The sequence below is a fragment of the Morchella sextelata genome (assembly GCF_020137385.1).
Source record: "Morchella sextelata strain SCLS chromosome Unknown scls_16, whole genome shotgun sequence".
In the NCBI taxonomy this organism is placed as follows: Eukaryota; Fungi; Ascomycota; class Pezizomycetes; order Pezizales; family Morchellaceae; genus Morchella; species Morchella sextelata.
The window spans coordinates 116,766-132,725 of NW_025408631.1; the positions used below are offsets into that span (position 1 = coordinate 116,766).

The window sequence follows — 15,960 nt, forward strand, 5'->3', positions numbered from 1 at the left end:
CATGATGCGGATATGGACTGTTCGGCCGACAAGGTAATCTCGTGGTTACTTTACATCGCCGATGAGATGGGGGTTGTACGGTGATAAAAGCTATTTTACAGGAGGTGACGGGGGAGAGAGAGATATTGCAGCAGTAGTAGAGGACAAGTGACAGGTTCCGGGATGACGTCGATGGCCCTTGATAGAAGGCAAGAGAGGCCGTTCGACGCCGATTTTAAACAACTAACAAAAACGATGGGAATGGTAGGGAGGATCTAGTATCATTTATACGTCCTACATGATGGCTACCCCGCGGAAGCCTCGGGGGTACGGAGAACAGAGAGACGTCTCAGGGACGGCGGAGAGGCATTAGATAATCGGGTTCCGATCCGCCGACGATGACAGCTCCGCGGAGGTCTTCTATGGCGGGGAAGCCAAGGAAGGTTGCAACTTGCTTATCTCTAGAAGAACAGAAGGTAGCGGATGAGGGAGGGGGAGGAGGTGACAGTTATATACTCGCCACAAGACGCCGCGCTATTCTCCCGGGGGTTTCGGACGCGTATAGAGCGGGGCCAATAGAGGACGATATATCACCAGCTAAGCTCGCTATGGTGGGTGGAACTAAAGCGATCCCAATGACGGCTTCCGAGGGGCATTTACTTATTTTGGTGCTCGTGTATAGAATAAAACACCAGTGCTTGTCGAGATATCGTCACAGCAATAAAAGGGAGATCCGGAGATGTTGCTTTCTGTCACGCAACAGTCGGGCGTTCTTCTTTTTACTAGCGCTAGCTTATCTTATCTTGGAGCGTGACACGTCGCGACGACAAGACACTATGCTTGAACCCTCGAGAGTGAGTTACTGTCTCGGGATCGATTCAGAAAGATTAAAATCAAGCCTAATCAAGATTGGATTCATGGGAAGAGGAAGGATGTCACGCCTAGCCTTTGGGGCTATTCCGCTTCATGGATAATCACTCGAAGCTAAACACGCGCAGTTTGTTATTGGGTTGTTGCTGTTGATCCATGCGCAGTCTCGCTGATTGATTGATTCATAGAGTCAATACAAGTCTAGAGATGCAGCCTTCCAGCTGTGGTACACGCGCAGTCGCATGCTCACATGCAACACGCACTGCACTGAGCCATAGAACTGACTCCTCCACCGTCTGGGTCATCAAGCCCAGATACAAAATGGGCCCGTAATATCACGGAAGTGGTAGGTGTTCTATTGAGGATAAGCAGTTTGGATAGTGGTCAACTCCACTACAAAGATGAATAGTTTGAAATAGTAAAACGACGATAATTATTAATAACTGAGCCAAATTTGCAGGCTGTAGAAGGAAAGAGTACCATAATGCGGGGAATTAAACCGATGTAGAAAGAAAGAAAGAAAGAAAGACAGGGAATCATGAAAGAACTATCATATCCAAATATGTTCAACAGAGGGCAGAAATAACTCTGCCACAGCAACCAAAGCTGTTTCCGGGCCTCATATACGCCATCTAGTGATCCAGAAAAAAACTCCAAAACCAAGTAGAAAGCTTAGTTAACTATAGCAGACGGGAATCCCAAATTCCACAGCTTCATACGATCCGACGGCAACAGAAGAGCAGCTCTGATCCACATAACATCTCCGAGCTTAATCATCCTCCTCGGAACCTTGCACTCCTCCACGGTCAAAAAATTCTTCAACCTCCTCTTCTGCGTCTCCAGCTCCCCCGCCATCTCCTGAAGCTTCTCAAACTCCCCCTCGTTCTCCTCCAAATCACATCCGGGGAAACGGTCAAGATACCGCGCCAGCTTCTCTAGAGCCACAAACGTGTTTTTCATTGAGTCGCCAAACGGCCCCGTGCGGTATATATACGAATATACTACTGCCCACTCACTCTTCATCGTGACCAAACGCTGGTCGAACAGCGTCAGTGTGTCTAGTGGTAGCAGCGCCTCCAGCCTCAGGAGCACTTCCTCCGACATATCTAGCAGCTTTGTGATTATGCCCCAAGACGACTGCGGACAGTAGCGTAGGGCTTCTTGCTTGGCGGCTTCGGCGGCTGTTGCTTCAGTTTGGAGATCTTTATATTTCTGGGGGTTTGGGGTGAGGTTCCAGGTGGTGAAGTTGTCGAGGGTATCAGCGAGGGATTGCAGCTTTTCGAAGGCTTTGAGCATGGTGTCACCGTGCGGGTTGTACATGCCGGTGGGGACGCCGAGGTTGTTGAACTCGAGTTGGAGGTCGAAAGCTTTGGTCTGGTAGAGGAAGGCCATGGTGGCGGTAGTGGGGTTGGTGAGTGGCGAGATTGAGAATTTGTGGGCTTGGGATTTGGGGACGATGTTTGGGAGAGGGATGGGGCTTTTATAGGGATGACGGGGTGGCGGATCTATTCCAGGACTGTGGGTACCAGCCGATTGGATCCTTAATTAATTAGATATCTAATAATTCCATGTCACCGTAACACGAAGTGCAAGCTACCCGACTGGATATTGGAGTCTGATACTACTGGTTATGCAATCTACGGTATTACTCATATAGAGTATACGCACACTGTGGGGTTGTACTCTAGTGGAGCTCCAATTGCAGCCCGCATATAAATCTGCACTCAACGGCATATATCAATATATGAAGCTAGATGTATAAAGTTTTCTTGCCTAACGATGTACTACATGAATGCAGATACTGCCCAAAGAACTAGAAATCATGCATGACCATTCCCAACAGTACTGTTGCAATCATTGATTGGTCGGTGATATATTCGTTAGTACATATTTAATGTCACGTGGCGTGACGGTACTACGAAAACCGGTTCGCGTCACGCTCGACAGATCTTAAAGCATTAATTGAGAAATACCAATCACCTCGGATGCTCTGTCCCACATTGAATTTGAAAGTTCTCACCGCTATCTTTACCGCCATTAAATCAATCCTTGCATACGCGCTACTAAGGGTACGCCGGCTCCGATGAGTGGAAATTCTCACTCTTTCTCTACTTACCGGATCCTATCTCAACATCTACTCGAAGAGCAGCTCTACGTTTCTGTCAGAGCCTGCCTAAGGTCATGGCTGTTGATCAGGTACCATAGCTGCCTGATGCATTCTTAGTCAATGAGTCAAGCTCCCAGTATCCTTGCCCCGTATATGTAGGTACATTGGGATTGGTCTTATCTTCATGTTTGAACTATTTAGCGTATCTGCGCGCTATAAATGGTAGTCCTATGAGTCATCCTTGAACTCCCGTTGGTAGCCTTAGCAACATACTGGGTTAATCAGCAGTGGTGTAGGTAGCGCTTTGACATTCTGTGGGGAAGAGTGGGGATGATATGACTGCAAAGGTGGTTCACAATGCTCTCCATCTACCGTCCCCACTTGATTGAACAGGGCGCAGCCCACCGGAAGGCTTGTCTTGATTGCTCTTATTCTCAATCTCACCAACCACAAAGCGCGAGGGTGCTCTCATCCTCACCGCAATCGCGTCCCCTTTCTGCGTCTTCCGGCACGCTTGCTATTACAGCGCATAGACATGGCAGGAGATCAAACGTAACATCCTCCCGGGCCGTTATCTACATGGGACGAGGATCTATGATTGGAAAGACAATTCTCCAATTAAAGTATTAAATGTGTTAAAGATGCCTCTGGCCCTACATCTGCGGATATCGGAGCCGGCATTAAAACAACCTTGTGTCGTAGATCAGGTCTTCTTTCTCTACTAACGAATCTAAAGTATATCCTGACAAGAGGGGGCGTCAATAGAGACTAACCGACAACGCAACAGGGCAACCTTAGACGCACTCTCGGCGAGTCTTGTTACTCAACCCGTCACATGTCCATGTGTTGAGTTTATTAAATCAATCATAGACTATCACTCGGTGGCTTGTCACCCCACACGGGAGCTGAACAATTCCAGATCTTTTATGCACCACGGTGACGAGACATTAGTGTTCGGTTTCTATGATTCTTCTCTAACATGTCAGATGTTACAAGCGGAATAATAGAACGACAGCTTAATGTCGTTACTTGCAACCTCTCTATGGACTGATTATAACTAGTCCTAGCCGTGCTAAGACTAGGAACCCGTCCGACTCGTAGGGTAGGAGAGTAGTAAGACCTAAAACTCGGCGTAATTACGTGATTGCGAGTCTTTCCGCTAGTCCCTCAAGTGACAGATACTCGATGATTGCCTCTCAAGTGTCCTAATAGATAGAATGCATATGGACCTCTATTCGGCGTTATTCGCAGTAGTTAATATATATAGGACGCTATATGCTCTCGAACCCTTGTTCTTTACCCAACATGATTTAGCACAGCTCGGTTTTGGAGCTAGAGTAGGATGTCTACAACAAATGAATTAACAACAATATTTTAGCTAGGGTTCCGGGCAGTGATCGAGTGATGGTTTATGATTCCAGCGTACATAGTTTCACCTGCGCGTACCGGAAAAGATAACTTAGTTTGAGTGTGTTCTGGGAAAGGGTACGATTGGTAAAATTTGGCGTGGCAACAGTTGTTGAAAGAAACCACTGTTCTGGGTGATTGGCAATAACTACTTCGGATTCGCTAATGGACTTGACTAGTTCGTGGATGGACTTGAGGTACTCCCGGATGGGCTACTAGCTTCATACATCTACAGCTATACTATTCTATCCGCTAATAGCACGGGGAAATGTGGTTTAGTATGGTTTAGATAGCTGCCACTTTGTTTCGATGCTTTGTTTCGTCGTTTAGTTTGGATAGTATAGCTCTAGTATTAGACAGTTAGAATCATGTAGTACAGGAGGAGAGCAATTCATGTCAATATATTATTGATAGGATTATTGCTAACTGATGACGTGACCATGACGGAGCTAGACTTTGTCTTGCTGATTGAACTTGTCTAGCTTGTTGGGTGTCTTTGAACAGCTTGTGTGGATTAGAGTACTTTTTCAATAAGGTGATCTAGCGTAAAGTGAAAAGGATCCCCGGACCTCGGAGCTGTTTCTCAGATTCATTTAGGACAAGGGAAAGGTATCTTATGTAATTATCAACGCTCCGGATTCAGATTTGATCCACATCTTAGTACTCTACTGTTCTGCAGCCCTATAGAGTAGTAGTGCCAGGCCCATGTAGATCTTCGGACGTGAAACACATGCAAAGTGCACGCGCATAAACGCCATGCATGAGAACGTTATATGAAGTACCTATCGCTGTAAATCTCCACGGTAACTACATATATTATATATATATGGGAATCAACCACCAACCTAAACTCAACAAGTTATTCTAGAAATATTCTCTCAGCCTGGTTACAGCAAGTTGGTTATTGATCAGCAGCAAAAAGAATGGCGCCATGCATGGCATGATCGAGTGCTATGTAATATTTGAGACTTTGAACTTCCTATTGGTCGGGTCTACTGCATCGATCCCTGTTTCACATCTCTGCACTACCGCCCACTCACAACCTACCCCCACACGAAGCTTAGTTGTGCTGAAAAACCACAGGCTTAACCTCACCTCAATAGTGACTTGTTTTTATCCACTCGGATGAAGTTTCAAGACCTTCCGGAATTGCGTCATAAGGGCTTTCCGCAATATATATATGCCATACACAGATTCGCTGCATACACGCCTTGTCCTCACTGAGCATGGGTGCTACGCACGATAGCTATAGCTGGTTGGAGGTTGAGTCAATTTATCTACGTTCTGCCAAGAATTCATGTCCAGTAGCATACAACTTCAGTTTCTTAAGAATCATTGACTCGGGTGTGTACGGATGAGAGGGTGGCCTTCTATCACTTATAGAGTAGCCAGTAGTGAGAACCAAATCTTACTGTAAATATTAACAAAGCCCAATATATTATAGAACTCAGAACAAAGGAGAGAACAGAGAAGGACTACCGTAGAGCTTTGGAATATATACCAGCTAGACTCGAAAACAACAAGAAAGAGTTACATATGTATATGTGTATAAGACATAATTTAACACTCGGAGGATGACAGCCAACGCCACCCAAACTCCAGCATGAAAGCAGACTATAAAACAAAGAACATAGAAAAAGATCAGAGTGAAAGATCTTATCCGACGTGAGGTAGGAAATCAGTCCACATTATTTTATCGTACGCGCCGTATGGAAGCCGCCTCATTGACACAAACGATTCAAATAGCAAATACAGCCTCGCCAGAACGCAAGGGAGAATCCCCAAAAGAAAACAGAGGCAGTATCCGTAGATGAATCTTATAGCTGCCCCAGTATAAATTCGGCTAGTCGATAATTGCCGTGCCCTCAGGACTGGACGCTTGATTCCGGGACTGAATTGTGGATCTGAAAGACTGTTGGAATCGCTTTTGAGTGTTTCCAATGCCAATTTTTCAATGTCCGGCATTGCCGAACTGTCGTTGTCGATTTCATGTGTGGATATTGACTCCTTACCCTTTAGGTCATTCCAAAAGTATTGAGCAAGCATACCAACCAACATGGGAAAGCAAAAGATCACAACAGACCCAGCTGTGAGAAGAGATGATATCTTCCACAGCCGACGCTCCACCTCGCTCGGGAACTGGTAACTCCATGCAACTAGGTGAAGGCATCCGTGGACGACACTGACAACTGAAAGCCCTAACGCTTCCCTCCAAAAGTTCTTCCATCCGTTTAGCACAGCCTGATAAACCTCAAAAACAAAGAGAATTTTCCCCATTATCCCCTGTCTCTTAATCATGGACACATTCCATAACTGCCGGAAGAGAACCTTTCCCAACCCGGCTCGACTTGTGAGACATGCGGTGCCTTCCCCGTGCCAAAATACCTCTGTTTCGTTTTCGTACTTGTTGATCCCGGGATATTTTGAGAATTGATCGTTCGGTAGGAGCTTCTTTGACAGCATTTTCATGACGTCCGAGGGAACATCAACAAATGTTGGTTGAGTGATATCGACTGGCTTATCAATCCAAACCACGTACATCACCACCGCACACATTGTATGCAATATTGTATAGAGCTCTAGTAATGAAACCGGTAATCTGGTTATGTACCGACTCAACACCTGAGCTATCATCCAGACTGCCTGCACCACCACCAGGAACTTTGCAAGTCGATTAACTTTGCTTTTATCCTTGACACCCTGGGATGGAGGGTATTTGAGGTACCCTAACTGAGCTACGTGTAGTACCCCCCGCGGCGTGAGTGTCACTCTTTCTCTGATTGTCTCGAGGTTGGGATCGACAGGAATAATGTTAGATGCGCCCCCCTCGCCCCTCTCATCGATCTTCTGTTCTCCTTTTCCAGGTAGCTTTTCCAAAACCACAAACCCCCCCATTAATGCGTAGTACGATAGGGTCAAGTCCCACTCCCTTGTATATTTCCCTAGTACGACAGCGCCCTGCATCGCGTGGGTGAGCATTTGTGCAGTTCGCCTTTCATGCGCTGCCACGAGGAGGGAAATCTCGGGAAAGAGGAGTGTGATGATACTCCACACCATTTTATTAGTATTCAAGCCATAGCGTAACTTTGCAACGAGCGCATCCCATGGCGACAGAGGTTTTGGAGGGATAGTTGGTGCTGGAGCTGGCACTTGCGTGGCGATATTCTCTGTTGTTGAAACTTCAGTAGGATCGCACTCATCGAGCTTGCGCGTAGCTAAATATCGTCTGTAGCTGATGTTCCAGAACGTAGGCTCGATATTTGAGTGGACTGCAGTCCAGGCGCATAAGAGGAGAGTGAGGATGCATGGGAATAAAATATCGAGAGTGCCCCTTCTTATCGATCCCGATACCCAGGAAGCCTCATGTCCCGGGAATCTTGCGGAGGGGTTGGATTTGGTTGAATTGGTTGAAGATACTTGTTGGACCGGGGAACATTCGGTAGACAGAGCTTGGATTAATATGATAGCGATTATATGTTGTGAGTTCAACATCTTGTTTTATTCTACAGCGCTCAAGGTTAGCCTTTATATAAGTCCGTGTTGTAGAGGTACTGCTTCGGTGGAGTTGTAATACCTAATATCAATGATATTAGAGTAATAAAAATAGGATACTAGCTCGCGTAAGATGAAATTAATTCACCTAGATACTGTTAAGTTAGAAAATCGAGTGAATGAGGGGTGAATTCATATGATCATGAGTACTTACATCCAGTGTGAGATATTTCAATAATTCGCAAGTGGGCTTTTCACTTGAGCGATGGGAGGTGAGACTGCTATTTATTTCGCACTGTCTCTAGCGACCCAAAACCTCCGAATATTAGACGGGAGGTGATTGGGCACTATTTGGTGGAGAGGACGCACTTAAATTGTGCATAACTCTGCTGGCTCCTCAAAAGTCGCCTAAGTTCTCACCTAGACTTTTATCCAGTAGAAACGACCAATGTTACCAGATGCCGGTGTTTCATTCACCCGAGATCGTCCTGTACACATGCCGCAAGAGGTGATCTTTGCGCATATGGTCCTAAGTTATATCGTCATAAGAAAACAAGGCGAAGATTTTGACTAAATAACTCGTGCTAGGAGTGGAATATGCCGACGGCAGATAACAACAATCATACCAACAAGAGCTGAGAGTACCATCGGATCGTAGTCAATAAAACATTTATTGGAGATAAAAGCGGAAGGTATATTAAATTCAGTTAGATGATTATGTCACCACCCATTTACCATCATTCCAGATGGAGAACTTAAGTTACTAGAAGCGCAGCGATTAATCGCCGGAAACGAGATTTAGACACGAGATATATTTGGCCGAACGTCCTCTTATATCAGTATGGCCTAAGGCCAGTATTCCATTGTGAGCTGAGCTTTCCTGGTAGGAGTTATGAATAGAGTTTGCTTCGTTTATTCTCTCAATTGTAAAGCTGCTGGTCGGATACGAAATTAATCTGCTTCCAGATTGCAGTCTCGGGAGTGCCAAGAATTTGTTGTCCGCAAAGTTGCCCAGTAGAAACAATACTTCGCGTTCGAGCAATCCATTCCAATGACTGAGTTCTTCGTCTATGGATCTGGGCTGCATACCTATTGTTCGTGAGAAGGTAGGAGGGGATATCATTTCCCAGCATGGCTGTACTCGAACCTTCACTGCGCTGCACCTCGATAAGGCAAGCTTCCACGTGGTGGATTGCTGCCAGTCCCTGTCAAAAGTGTTTGATGATTGACGCCCAGGATACTTAAGCTTGCGGGATTGACAATACTGATTCGCGGGGGATTAGGCGTAGAAACATCCGTCCAGCCACTCGGAGGGGTACCTACTGTGATCAGCACCAGGTGTGTATATCTGGAGATGAAATCGAACCAGTAGCTGTCAGATTCAGCCCAATCACGCGCAGAAAATGACGAATTGACGTTGTTCCTGATCGAGAGCGGGAACTCCCGGACGTACAGGTCCTGATTGGTGCCTGACTCATGCAGGGATGATTGGCGAAAATCGCTTACCTAATGGCTATCATCTGCATGTTACACGGTATCCAGGCCAACCGTTGGATGGGAAGGGTTATTTGTGCTCAGTTGAACGCAGTTACTATTAATTCTGTAGTACTTATCTCTATGGAGCCGGTGGAGCTCTAACGCGACAGGAGGATAGGCAGGAACTGCGTTTTTTTAACTATATTAATGAGTGCTCGAGCCTAAGCTCGAGCCATACTCCCGAGCTCGAACATTCTGAACCTTCGTTGGCACAATCCGAGCCAGCTCGAGCTCTAGGTGTGGCTCGTCTCGAACAGGCTCGTGCCCAACACTAGCCGTGAGAGCACCGAAAACGGCCGAGATGAATCCGCCAGTTCACGCAATCAGTCTGGGGTGTGTGAGGGTAGCCTGAGTGAACCTTCTTTTACGGGATGAAAGGCTTCCAAAGTCTATAAACATTTTGGAGGTTATGAGACTGAATAAAGACAGAAGGAAAAGCATCAAGAAACTATTTTATCCTTCATGAGCTGCGAGTCCGTCTTCCCGTCTTACGTCCTTAAGATACATGTAGTGGATTAATTAAACCCATATATAAGCTGCCATCCAAATGTTTAAATCTTTAGATGCGATTTTTCTTTACTTTATACGATGATACGATTAAAATGTATATAATCGATATACCTTTATATCACCCAGTAATAATACTGATAGTTGCACTAGAGGTAGCTGGTTCTGTATTCATAATAGAAGGACCTTCACTGTAACTATCTCTTAAAGTGTTTTACAATCTAGGAGAACTCGTGTGACCATTGAAAGGAACATACTTACAGTCCGTATGATTCTGTGACCCAGTGGCAACTTCCTTCTCGCAGCACTGGGAAGTTGATGTAGAGTGCGCATGCGTTTGATCCGCGGCCGGATATCCGCTAGGTATGATGTCTATAAGCGGTCTACCGGCCTGCTCCGGATCGATCCCTCGTCCCACAACATGTAGTGGCACCACCGCTGGCGCTAGTGCTAACGCTGCTAAGGCTTTAAACCAACATGGAATTGTACTGCTGTCATGTGTCTTCGGGGGGATCGTTAAACCGAGTCCTCCATGCAGTCCTCTCAGTACGTACTTGGCCATATGCATGGTCAGCCTCTATGCCGGTTAACTACATGTACATGTATACAGACTAGAACCAGCTAAGCGGTCGACACGTCTCGCTTGCCGATGTAACAATTAAACACCGACTCCACACGCCGCCTCTCCATGTATGGCGCGGCCAGCTACCCGCTTCGTTCGGTTGAGGCTAGAACGATACACTGACCACCGAGCTTCGGATAATATTAATTAAGCAGGCTCATTAACCGGCCATGTAAAGTAGCATACGGAAGAAGAGAGGTCACCAGCGATGAGCTATTCAAGCAGCGGAAATTACCTTATTGATCCCACTTCGCGAAGAGAAGACCAGAAGTGACCGTCTTGGGCTAATAGGAGTTGTGTGCCGCATGTGTTTATACGCGCCTTTGATTGGATACTGATGGCTACTCAGAACGTTGCTAGTAGTTTAAACCCTCTACGTTTGCTTTGCTCCTGAGTTCCAGGACTAGATAATTAAACTTTCATCTGGATCGTTGTCCTGTGTGCATATTCGTGTATATGGAGCCAGAGCGGCCGGCAATACTAGTTGATAGCCCCAGCACCGAAGTAGATTAGAAGCAAAGAGATCTGGCGTAAACCTTCCGAGAACCCTTTTATCGCACTTCGCTAACTGTTGCACCCAAGTTCCCGCAATGGTCTTCAAGCGTACTATTACGCCAACTATCATCGAGTGATAGTTGAAGACCGAGTGATATATCAAGACTACTGCACAGTACATCTCAGGCTGACCAAACAGGACTGATGTGCATTGGTTTCTTGCACCCATTGTCAAATATATATGGAGATACATTCCTGGAAGTTTATTAGCGTCTGGTGTGCGCTCTATTCGATATATGGATGAAAATCCTACGTAAGTTCATGAAGGCAGTTGCGTAGGTTACAGCACTACTCATAGGTATATTAATCCCGGGAGATTCCATAGATGATAAATTCAATCTACCACTGCACTTTCTGTGCGCATATCCTTGCGTAGAATTCTCCTGTGTAATGATAGAATAATTCCGCACAGCATACCCTCCAATTCAATGGTTCTACCCCGCTCAAAACAGGTCTTTAAATGCAGCGATCGAGAGGCCTGCCTGATCCATTATACGTAAACCACGCCCACAGCGAGCCGCGCCCCATTACACACCATAAGTACAAATCCAAACACACGCCAAATCACAATGCCCCGCCGACCCTCGCCCATCCGCAGGCGCGTCCAGACCTTCATCAAGCGCCTCTCTGGCGGCAGCTTCCACGCCTCCGACAACGACGGTGACGAAGACGAAAACCCCTTCGCCGACCCCGTCAACCCCTTCGCCGACCCCCCCACCATTACCGAGCTCGTCGAAGCCGAGCTCGCGGTGTTCACGGAGATCGTGGCGGACATCTACAACCGGCCGCACCACACCACGGTGCCCGATATTAGTGCAGAGCTGGATCTACGCTTGGACCTGTTGAAGAGGGGTGGCAAGAGCAAGGATAAGATTGCGAAGATGCTGAGGAAGGAAGTGGTTGGCAGCGAGCTGAGGGCGAGGGTTGATGTGCAGAGACATAGGTTTAAGGATGCGAAGGATCGCGACTTGGTGTTGAGGTTGGAGACTGTGGGTTTTTTCTGAGGGGCGCACCGTGTTGTGAATGTATCGCTAATCTGGGGGGTGTGAAGGTATGTATGCGCGAATGGACGTATTAGGGAGATTGCGGAACACTTTATTTATTCCTATTTATTTATTTATGTCTTAATATTTAATACGATTATCAGTTCATTTTTGCTATGAGCTAGAAGAATCAGGAGGATCCGTAATACGAGAGATTGAGCTTCTGGTTGTGGCTTCCTAGTTAGAGATACTACGTGCCGTCGCGAGTTGTTATTATGTTGTAGTTCTCCAGCACCGCCCCTAAAAATTCTAAGAACGATAATTATGTTAATCATCAGATATCACTCGATTTAGCCAGTCTAGTTTATGTTGCTTTACGTCCTTTTCATGGCATATGTGGCTATTTATAGGTATTCTCGATCAGAAAAATCATGGCAGCCCTGAATCATAGTATTCTAGTTCATATACACCCCACGTGAACAATATACCCGTGGACCATGAGAAAACTTCAATCGATCATGTAAGTAGCATAACTGCCAGGTGAATAAAAATTGGAAACTTTCTTTTTTATTTCTTTAATTTGTGCCCTCCGATAACGATATGTTCATACCTGATGAGCAATTTTATCCAAACTGTCAAAACTATTGGATCATATAATATCACTCGAACCATCATATCTCACTCCGGCACATATTGAGGCAATAATGACACATAAATACTAAGTCCATGACAGATATCACTTTCTAGGCCTTTATGGTGTGTGCATGCGCGAAATCAAGGGTATCCGCGGGTTGGTAGATTTATAGAATGTTTCCGAACCATCCGAGCTAGCAGCTGTTGGGGTCACTTAGAACAGAAAGTTTCTATGCATAGTTATCTGCGGATAAAGCTACAGTAGTTTGAAATGTAGGCGCCGCTATTTATCAGAAGATCACGCTTCTACCTCTCCGGAGATTGGTAACAGAACCAGAGATTCTCAGCGAGACCTTGGACTCGAGCTTATAAGCTTATTGAGTTGATCGATGGTTGAACCATAAGGTTATGTAGCTACATCCCGCGCGCGGTAACTTGATCATGATGATGTAGTTCCAAAAGAACTCACTCGCAATCCAAAACAGGCACATCCGAGTAGAAATATTTGAATGTTGATTTTTCTAAATTTGAATGTTATAACTTCAATCCAACATCAATCGATAACCGTATGTCAAACTATCAAAAACTCTCCACAATGTAGAACACCCCTGCAGCTGCCATTGATGAATCCGACCATTCCAACCAACCCTAACCCTGCTTCCCCAACCACCCGATGTATGGTCCAAGTTACCGAACAAACCATCTACGTTAAACTTGAACGCAGGCCCATCTGCGTGCCTGCGCGTATACTCTTTCCATATCCTTTAATTTTTCCAACGCACTGTTAACCTCGACTCTGAGAATCATATCGATCCCACTGGACTTAAGCAGTCTTTTAAGCTGCGCTTTGCAATCCTGTGCCCTCGCAAGCAGTTCATCAGATCCTGCGTGGGTTGAGTTGAGATGTGTGTCTCCAAGCTCAATATAGCGTGTGCGAAGCTGATTGTTTGTTGCTTCGAGGATGCAAAGCTGGGCCACTATGCGGTCAACATCGGCAGGGTCAGTACTGTCCTCTTCGTTGCTTCCGGTGATTCTGCCAATGATGCTGCGGACACGCGAGCCGAGTGAGGGAGAGAGAGAACCTGGCATGTCTTTGTTTTGTTAAGAAGGAGCTGTATATATTGGTGGGGAGTAGTCGGTCCAGATACTGGGTCTTTGGAGTGCAGTCGGTGAAGAATATTAGGGCTTAATACAATAGGTAGACGTGTTTAGTGACCTTGGTAGGCTTCTACAAGTTGTGAATAAGGGGTGGAGGATGGTACGTTATTTATACTTACGCGTACTTTCGGCGATCGACTTATGTAGCTAGGAAATATCGATTACAAAGGTTGCCTATGAGTGCACAACGAACAATTTCTATGGAGGTAACCAACTATAAGGGCGCGTTCGGCGATGCCGAGGCTAGAAGGGTTCTCCAGGAACGAAACGTATGTCTTGGGCCTCAAAACCGGCCTCAAAATGGAAATTGTTGAACACCTAATATTACCTTATTAAGCAATAGGCCGGCATTAAACATATCTACTAGAAAGCTCGAGTTTCGCCACGAGCAAGGGTGACATTACGAGTCGAGTAGAGCTAGTCTCCTAAACGGATGAGCTGCTCGAGCCAATAGTAAAACTCCACTCGACCAGGCTCGTCGACAAAACTACGCCTAATTATTAATAATATAAATACGCCGCTGAGGGGAATTGATATCGAAAATAAATGACGCCATAGAGAGCTATTAGAACTAATTTTGTGGATATCTTGATTATTTCCCACAGGCGTATATAATGAGATTTTGCGGCTTCGTCATTATCAATCAATCAATCAAGCTGAGATTTAATCACGAACTATGAATCGACTCCATCCAGACCCAATGAGTGAGCGAGGTTGGTAAGAGAGTAATTCACAGAAAATAACTGGCTCCACCACCCACCCGCTGTTGTAGGGTGCATAGCGTGCAAAGCGTGGACAGCCTTATCGAGAGAATAAGGATAACGCTGCATGACCAAAACAGACGACGACGGGATCTTATTATGTCCAAAATGGAAAGAGTATATCACGCGAAAGGTTTTGCAAAGCAGGATGACAGACTAGGTCCAAGTTGCTTGATTGAGCAATACCAAATACAGGCATTGCAGCTGGGGTCTGATGGGGGGGTCGAGTGTGAAGCAGAGCCCCATATTTTAGATGACACATCATATTTTTGTTCTGGTATCTTGGACCGCCACCGGAAAAAAGCACCTCTGGTATCCAGGTTCGAAAAAGAAGACTCCTCTGAAGGTGCAGCGAAAACCATTATATTGTAGAAAAGAGGCCTGAATACACGATTCGTATGGCCGGTTTGGCCAATAGAGCTCCTCATATATTCCTACACTACGGTGACATAAATCACCGTCGCGAAGGAAAACCGCACCAAAAAACGCCGAAATCAGCACTTTTCTAATAGCTCCAGAACCCGCCATTTTAAGATATAACATGTACCAATTAGTTAAATACAACTTAATCATTAGGAGAATCACTTGACAGTCTTGGGTTTCAAAAATATTTATTGTAGAATGATAGAGAATGTTGTTCGGTTATTCTCAGAAAATGCACCAAGACCTCTTCAAAGCTACATAACTTCCCACACATTTGTTGAACAAACCTACACCTTGAAATATATTTATTCTATAGTCCCGAAGGCTCTGTGGTAGTTGATAAAGAAGTGAAGGTTAAGGGCGTTGCCCATCTTGGCGTGTTTTGGCGCGAAGACGGTGATTTACGTCCAAGAACCATACAATAATTGTACAACCCGCTGTACAATATGACAAGATCAAAGCCAGTCTACAGTTATCCTCCGGTGGTGCATCATGACATTGCTTTAGTTCTAAGGGGCCCAAAGCGTAGGATTCTTGTAGGGGTACGTATGGGAGAAGCCTATTAATTGGCCAAACCAGTCATATAAACAGTTCTTGTTCTACGTGGTTTTTCTGAAGTTCTTGCACTGTCATTGGTCGAGAGCGAGAATCCCTAGCCCTGCATAGCGACGAGCACGGGCTGGCAAACCAACGGGAAAACTACGGGGGTTGGGCGACTGTGGCAGGTGGGCAATCACATGTACTGGGGATGAGAAGTCTTAGAGTTGGAAAGTAAGAGGGGGTAATTTCTGTACTGGACTGAGAGCATCAAATTTCGCTGGAAACTGTCATGGAGAGAATTAATATTCCAAGTTTGAATGGGAAACTACCGGAGACCGGAGGAGCTGGCCAAGTGTTGAGAACGATGATTTAATTGCTTGATTGACT

At 45.7% G+C, this 15,960-nt stretch overlaps 4 protein-coding genes across 4 annotated transcripts; 1 reads left to right on the top strand and 3 right to left on the bottom strand.

Moving 5' to 3' along the window:
* Nucleotides 1-1,521: 1,521 nt before the first annotated feature.
* H6S33_003754 (uncharacterized protein) lies at nucleotides 1,522-2,241 on the bottom strand (the record flags this gene model as incomplete). The annotated part of the gene is made up of 1 exon (XM_044835325.1): nucleotides 1,522-2,241. One exon carries the CDS (start codon nucleotides 2,239-2,241, stop codon nucleotides 1,522-1,524), a length of 720 nt encoding a protein of 239 aa, XP_044691288.1.
* Nucleotides 2,242-6,019: 3,778 nt separating this feature from the next.
* Nucleotides 6,020-7,855, bottom strand: H6S33_003755 (uncharacterized protein; the record flags this gene model as incomplete). Its single annotated transcript, XM_044835336.1, has 1 exon — nucleotides 6,020-7,855. One exon carries the CDS (start codon nucleotides 7,853-7,855, stop codon nucleotides 6,020-6,022), a length of 1,836 nt encoding a protein of 611 aa, XP_044691289.1.
* A 3,789-nt stretch (nucleotides 7,856-11,644) lies between these two features.
* Nucleotides 11,645-12,079, top strand: H6S33_003756 (uncharacterized protein; the record flags this gene model as incomplete). Its single annotated transcript, XM_044835347.1, has 1 exon — nucleotides 11,645-12,079. One exon carries the CDS (start codon nucleotides 11,645-11,647, stop codon nucleotides 12,077-12,079), a length of 435 nt encoding a protein of 144 aa, XP_044691290.1.
* A 1,320-nt stretch (nucleotides 12,080-13,399) lies between these two features.
* Nucleotides 13,400-13,780, bottom strand: H6S33_003757 (uncharacterized protein; the record flags this gene model as incomplete). Its single annotated transcript, XM_044835358.1, has 1 exon — nucleotides 13,400-13,780. One exon carries the CDS (start codon nucleotides 13,778-13,780, stop codon nucleotides 13,400-13,402), a length of 381 nt encoding a protein of 126 aa, XP_044691291.1.
* Between the last annotated feature and the right edge of the window lie 2,180 nt (nucleotides 13,781-15,960).